The sequence below is a fragment of the Solanum verrucosum genome, unplaced genomic scaffold (genome assembly GCF_900185275.1).
Source record: "Solanum verrucosum unplaced genomic scaffold, falcon-dt-bn FXZP01000103.1, whole genome shotgun sequence".
Taxonomy (NCBI): Eukaryota; Viridiplantae; Streptophyta; class Magnoliopsida; order Solanales; family Solanaceae; genus Solanum; species Solanum verrucosum.
The window spans coordinates 233,123-240,502 of record NW_026020048.1 but is presented as its reverse complement, the minus strand read 5'-3'; the positions used below and the strand labels follow the sequence as shown (position 1 = coordinate 240,502).

General features: G+C 31.9%; 1 protein-coding gene across 2 annotated transcripts in view; it reads right to left on the bottom strand.

Annotated features, from left to right (window-relative positions):
* Positions 1-649: 649 nt before the first annotated feature.
* The window catches only part of LOC125822766 (transcription elongation factor 1 homolog), a 9,677-nt gene continuing 2,946 nt past the window's right edge, over positions 650-7,380 (bottom strand). The window contains exons 1-5 of one of the 2 annotated variants that reach the window (XM_049502221.1): positions 3,371-3,525; positions 2,266-2,389; positions 1,622-1,692; positions 1,001-1,022; positions 650-913 (exon numbers count right to left, since the gene is read on the bottom strand). In XM_049502221.1, coding sequence (XP_049358178.1) covers positions 850-913; positions 1,001-1,022; positions 1,622-1,692; positions 2,266-2,378 — 270 coding nt within the window. In that variant the 5' untranslated portion in view covers positions 2,379-2,389; positions 3,371-3,525 and the 3' untranslated portion in view covers positions 650-849. Of the gene's footprint in view, positions 914-1,000; positions 1,023-1,621; positions 1,693-2,265; positions 2,390-3,370; positions 3,526-7,380 lie in introns of those variants that run through there. The other variant, XM_049502220.1, reaches the window with a different exon arrangement.

Sequence of the window (7,380 nt, the reverse complement as noted above, 5' to 3'; positions counted from 1 at the left end):
CTGTATATTAATTATAAATAAAATTGTAGTTACACCCTACTTAGTACTTGTGTTAGTGGAAGATAGTAGGTCTTCTAGTGGAATAGTTGAGAATTTCCGAAAAAGACTAAATTTGTTTTTACGACAGGTTTTGTTGTGCCCATTTGGGAAGCAACCGAGCCAAGAGATAATTATTATCAAGGAGATTAGAAATAGAGTCCAATTAGGATCTTGCGCTGTCTTGGTATTATTATCAAGTACATGAGGTAAATAAAATATTTTATACACATTTGTGGCACATTACAACTTATTTACATGTTTCTTTTTTATTTTTTTAGAAAAACTAATTACTAGCTTTAATTAAACGTGACACTGCCATTTACGTTATGACAAATAGGTCATTATATTTAATGTCCTAAAAAATTACATAGCTATTCTAAACCAACTTGTGTATCCTTTTTGATATCTGAACAAAGTTTCCTATCGATGATGGTACATAGCACAAGCAAATTGTACACAAGCATTTTATAGCATAAATAAGTTGTTGATTATCAAGTAAGCTTTGAATATTAGCTGCCCCGGTTGAAATCTACTTGATCATATGGAGTAAAATTCAATCTCACACGACCTGTAATAGCACATTCAGAATATAATACACGATAACAACCATATCTATTTCAAACTATTTGAACATAGAAAGCATGTCACACATGGAGCTTATTTATCAAACCCAAGAGGCTTTCGTAACTTCAGGTACAACTTTAGTAATGAAACATAGAAATATCAACAGAACTAACATCAAAGCTTAAAGTCAGCTTCAGATCATCTCAGGCTACTGTCTACACAACTAAAGCAGACTGTCACTAGAACCTAAGGACCATCATCGCCTTCAAGGTTGTTCACACGTTCACACTCGTCAATCCATTCACTGTATCTGTAAGTTTTCAGCAAAAAGAGTATGAGAAGGATAGGGGTACGAAGGAAGGAGAGCAAGACACAAAGCAATGCTAGATGAACTTACATGTCAATGGCCTCTGTCAGTGCTGCAGGATAAAAAAGTAACTGTTAGCCAAACAATAAAGCCATTAATGTTCAATTAAGAAGCTATTCTATGAAGCATGTAACGCTCATCTAAAAGATTATGTCGTAAGAGAGGGGGACATTTTTATCATTTATTTTAGATTTGTAACACGCCTCTATCTACTCCAGTATGCAGGCTAAGGACAGAATAATGTGCTAAACCAAACTTGAAACAATTATATGCAGCTTGTCATCTTGTCCTTTTGATAACTAAAAAATCCCAACAGCACAGCTCAAAATTTGTAGGTATTAATTAGCCCACGGAGCACATCTTATCTTGTATTCTTTATCTTACACAAGGCCTTAGAGCACATCTTGTACTCTTTTATCTTACAGAAGGCACATCATGCAGAGAACTACAATTGAACATAATAATTGATTTGATCATAAAAAACAATGAGGTAGAACATAAAAGGAAATATCTTTAGTTTCTTTTTCCGTCTCTTTGAGTTGGTCCCTCCCATGTTTTATGTTGTCAAACCAATTGAACCATCTTTTTCAAAATGAATCAGATTCAGTGAAACAATAAATAAATTAATAAATGAGAAATCACTAGATATACCTGTAACAGTGGTGCTGAAGCTCTCTTGACAAATCCTGCAATTTGCCTCCCCAATCAAGTTCTTCATATCACTGGAAAACAGGCAAAGTGCAAACTTGAGCATTGACAGAGTAAATAAACGTCCAACCAAAATTGAATGGTAGTACACACTTTAGCTGGGTTACTAAACTTATTCATCTGACCTATAGAGGAACACACAGCTTATTCCTCTGCTACTTTTGGCTACAGTAACGATGGGATTCATGGTTTTGATTTGGCTGTGTGTGTTTATAATTATCAAGCACCTTCTGCAGGGACTATAGCTCACCCTTATTGGACTTAGGAGTTATCACCCACATCTACAAGTATACCTCCAAAGAATACACTATTTCCAAGAGGGGTATTTTGATGTGCACAAATTCAATCCCCAAGGAAAAGGATTGATAGTCTTCTAAGGAAGTCTTAAGTGACAGGATCTAGCAAGGAAAGGAAAGTATATAACGGTAAACACATACTGGTGTTGAATCACAATTAAATATCCTTCTATCTTTAGCCACAAAGAAAATGTCTAAAATGGTGCACAGGTGAGAAGGGAACTGCCCAATCTAGCCAATGGATATGCAGAAAACAACTTGGACACAGAAATGCTAACGTAATTAATTTACATGCGACATTCGACGCTGGTGCCGTGGCTACAGAAAGGACAGCTGAAGACAGTGTCAAGTTTGTCCATTCTCTTCTTAGGAGGCGGCTTTGATTTCGACTTCCTCTTCCCCATAGCTCAAGCAACTGTAAGATACAAATTTAGGAACACAAATCAGCAACAAGAAGCCAAGGCAAATTATTAATGGGGAGTGTGACACTTATAGCTCTTCTGCACCCTGTATTAACTGGTTCCATCTCAGTGAATAATAAGTTAATAACCATCAAATTTGAATTACTTTACTTCATTGCACCATGATAGCAACAAAGAAGATCCTAGCAACTATGCTGATCTTACATAGCATTAAATATTTTGCAAAACAAAAGGGTGTGATATTCAAACAGAAGAAATTAGTTATTCTATCTTATCCCACAGAATTACTTGTGCCACCTTTACGACCTTCTTCCTTTTTGTCCATGTGTTTCATAAAATAAGGAAAGCCGTAAGCTGGTACTTGTGTTCTTATCTAACTAAAGATTCAGTAACTGCCAAAGTGATGACCCATCAAACAAGTATGGATAAGTATCATAATCAATAAATGACTCCTCAAATAATCCATTAGGTATGTGCTTCAAAAGTTAGAGAAGAGCACTCGCAACATGATGCAACTTGCAAGATCACAGAATATACAATCAAACTTCAATCAAAAACTTGCTCCAGTTATTTTGAATCCCAGGAAAATAAAAAGAGGTACATTAGACCATAAACAGCATGAAACTTCCAAAAATTCTCTTGAACCATTCCAAGAGGCAAGAAGTGAATTACAAGAACGTCAAATCAAGTGCCATTAAATAATCATACACCATATTTGGGAACACAATCAAGTCCGAAAAGTCGAGCAATCTCCAATCAACAGATTCTCTAGGAAAACACAAATAACATAAGGCAATTCCCAGAATTCATAAAATTTCCCAAAATACGAAACCCTAGAGTTCAACTAAAAAATTATTTCTAGCGATTCGCACCAGGCAAAAAAGCAAGACCAACATAATTTTGGGAAATTCTCAAAGCAGAATCATGGAATATCAACAATTCTTTATTTTTAGCCATAGCAAGAGATTATACACCTGATGAAGAACAGAGATTGATATTGCTTTTCGTTATCTGCAAAATTAAGATTGAAATTTTACGAGAAAATTCTATGAAAAGAAATTCAGTGTACAGAGAAAAAAGAAGAAGAAGAAGAAGAAGGGGGAACTCACCGCTACACACTTGGTTCTTTGTCGACTCTCGGAAACAAAAAAGAGACTAATATATTTATATAAAGAATATACTAAAACCTTAGTGTGTACAATCTCGGAAAGAAAATTAGAAAACTGTTTTTGGATAGTCTCAAATAACATACTATATATATAGTATTATATAAGAGATTTAAAAAGGAAATAAAATTAATAGAGATATTAACATTCGAAAGTATTATTAAAATAAAGAAATTCTGAATATTTGTGTTACTTTCGAAACGCAAATAACATATGTTAAAGTGAATTTAAAGAAAGAAAATAAAAATAATAAAGCCAACATAGATAATAGAGGAAATTTTTAAAGCATACAGATAAAAACCAATGAATATTTATGTTATTTTCAAAAGATCCTTAATTTAAATAATACATATTAAAATAGATTTAAAGGGTGAAAACAAAAAATAATAAAGTCACATGTTAAAAAAAAAACTTTTATAAGCATACATAAAAAGGAAATGATAAACATTTATTTAAAACAAATATTTATTAAAATTAGATGGATAACCTTTTTTCCTTTTAGAGCTAGGTTTATACCATACAATTTCTAATATCATACGAGTTTTTTGCATAACAATTAGAAATTCAATATTCACTGTTCTTCTATTTTTTTTCTTTAAATTTTTATCAAGAAGTTCATCATCCCCATGTAAAAATAATAATATTATATAGTAAAAAAATGAATATTAAATAAGAATAACAAAATAATGTGATGATGGCAAATACAGGAAATCGCATACGATGATAGATATGATGGTTAATTAGATGACCTATTTAATTTTACTAAACAAAAGTTATTTTATGTACAATTAATTCGTATTATGATATAATTTATAACCTAATAACATAAAGAAATCACATCTAGATCCAAGAATTGAAAGAAAATTGAGAGATACAATAAATACGGGTACGCAGGATATGAATTAAATGATTTTTATCTTCACAATGAGTTTTTTTTTTTTTTTTTTTAAAACAGTAATAGTTGAGTGATTTTGTTGTTCCATAAAAAAAAAAGACTTTGGTAAGTTATTTTACATAAATTGGATGACTTTGTTATCCTAAATAATGCAAGAATAACTTTGTTTGGTTTCACCCTTACTTATACGTCTCGGGTTCGAGTCTTTGATATGGAGAAAATTTTGTTGGGAGTAACACCCTCGAATGGGTCTTGCAATGCCCGATCCGGATTTAGTCAGGGCTTCATTGTGGACTCTAGACACTAAGTGGAAAACAAAAACAAAAAAAACCTTGTTGGATTTTTTCTTGTAGTTGGATGACCATTTAAGAAATTTACTCAATAGATTCATGATATATGTGACTAGAAAGATTTCCAAACTTAATACATGAGACACTTCATTTTCTTGGTTGATGATTTTTCAAGAATGGTATTGTTCTATTTTCAAGCCTATCATATCTGTTTACGTTACCCACCTAAATCGATATGACAACTAATTTTCAGCAAGATTACGATAATAATATATATCTCATAAATAAGGTCAAAATGATAAAATATACGTAAATGCTATCCCTTTTTTTGGGGGGACAAAAAGATTATTTTCGACAAACAAACCAATAGATGAAAAAGTTGCTAACACACTCAAAGTTAACCAAGATGAAATAGATTAAGCCCACATCCTCTTCTTTCATAACTTATTGGGCGATTCCTGGGCTGATTTGGGCCGTCCAAAATTACGGGTTGATTTGGGCGGCAAATATGGGCTATTTTGAGCGACTTTCGTTGAGCAGGCCCATCAGTAAATCATCTCATGCACGGCCCCTCAAATTATGAGTAAATTTTAGGTTTAACAAACATAAAAATCATATTTGTATGTCATGACTATAGTTTGTATAATTGCGTTCCATAGCAAATTTTATGTTTGCTATGACTATTAATATGTATATTTCGGTATACATATACAAAAGAATCAATTGTATAATCTGTTTTGGTATATACATATACAAAAGAATCAATAGTATAATATGTGTTTGCATAAAGAGAGAAAGACAAAAGAAAACTAGGCAGGGGAAGATCTGTATTTGTATAATTATAAGTGTATAGGATGAAAATATATGTATTTGTATTTGTATATACAATTTTCTTTCGCTTTATACAAACACAAACGCAATTTATACATTTGTGTTTGTATAAAGTGGAGAGGCGAGTGAGAGTGGCGAGCGAGATTCTCTGGGAGAGAGGTGAACGAAAAGATATGTATATATACAGTTTTCTCTCGCTTTATACAAACACAAATGCATTTTATACATTTGTGTTTGTATAAAGTGTGAGAGGCGAGGGAAAGACTGCCCAGCGAGAAATCGAGAGTGGCGAGCGAGAAATTCAAGGAGAGAGGCAAGTGACAATTGTTTGTTACATGTTACAATTAAATCAAACTGTGATTATAACATTTAATTTAAAATAATAATTTGCTATTTTATACAATTTTCCCTTAAATTATTGAGCAACTTTCACATATACCAAACATAAAAATTATATTTGTATGTTATAGCTATAGTTTGTATAATTGCGCTCCATAACAAATTTTATGTTTGCTATGGAGCTTCTGATTTGTATAATTCGCTAGATACATCCAATTTTATACAAATTGTTCAGTTTTGTATAAATTATACATTGTAATTTGTATAATAAGATCTGTATTTATATAATTATAAGTGTATATGACGAAAATATATGTATATGTAATTGTATATACACTTTTCTCTCGCTTTATACAAACACAAACGCATTTTATACATTTTATACCGAAATGTATAAAATGGCTAATTGTATACCGAAAATGGCAAATTGTATACCGAATCAGATAACAAAAAAATGGGATGCTTGCTACGAATTACAAATAAAATAAACTATAGCTATAACATTTAATTTGAATTAATAGTTTGCTATTTCATACAATTTTCCCTAAATTAGTCATGGGTGGGACGGGTCACATAAATTTGGGCCAAGTTTGATTGTAATGAACTAGTGATTATTTTGCTTGTGCCAATAGTTCGAATGGAGACGATCAATAATAGGGAACTCGCAATCTTTGATATTCTTGTTTATCAATATAGTTGAAGTATATATTATATACACTTAGGTTGTGTGTGCTAAATAAATATGTATATATGTGTATTTAATATAAAGTTTATATTATATTACCCTTATGTAGAAATGACACTTAAAGAGGACCAACACTGCATCTTTTCATTGTACTAAAGGCAGTAGTAATTGTACATTTACAAAGGACCAACACTGCATCTTTTCATTGTACTAAAGGCAGTAGTAATTGTACATTTACAAAGGACCAACACTGCATCTTTGCATTGTACTAAAGGTAGTACTAATTGTACATCATAAACACACTTCCTCTAGAAGTTTCTTACTATATATCTCACAATTTTCTAAACCCTAATTTCTCTCCTGCTTCCTAAACCCGCTGTATTCTCTCAACTCTTCCTTCTGCTTCTGACCTCTTCAATGGCGAATTTGTTCCTCCATCTCAATACATTTTTTTACTGATTGAATGTTAAATTTTTCATCTGCTTTCTTCTTCTCTGGATTCAATTTCTCTGTTTTTAGAAGACTTTTTCCATGCCTTTGTATTGTTCCTAATCTAATTCTTTTGCAGGGGTTAATATTTGGAGAAGTTTTGGCAACTGAATTTCATATTTCACTACTTCTCTATGCTATGGCACTTTGCGCACTCAAGGTATTCGATAATATGCTTGATAGCACTAACAATATTTTGTTATGTTTCTTTCTTTGTAGATTTTTCACTATATTTCTATATATATTGTGCAATCACTTGAAGATGCCTCATCATGATAAATTAGAGCGA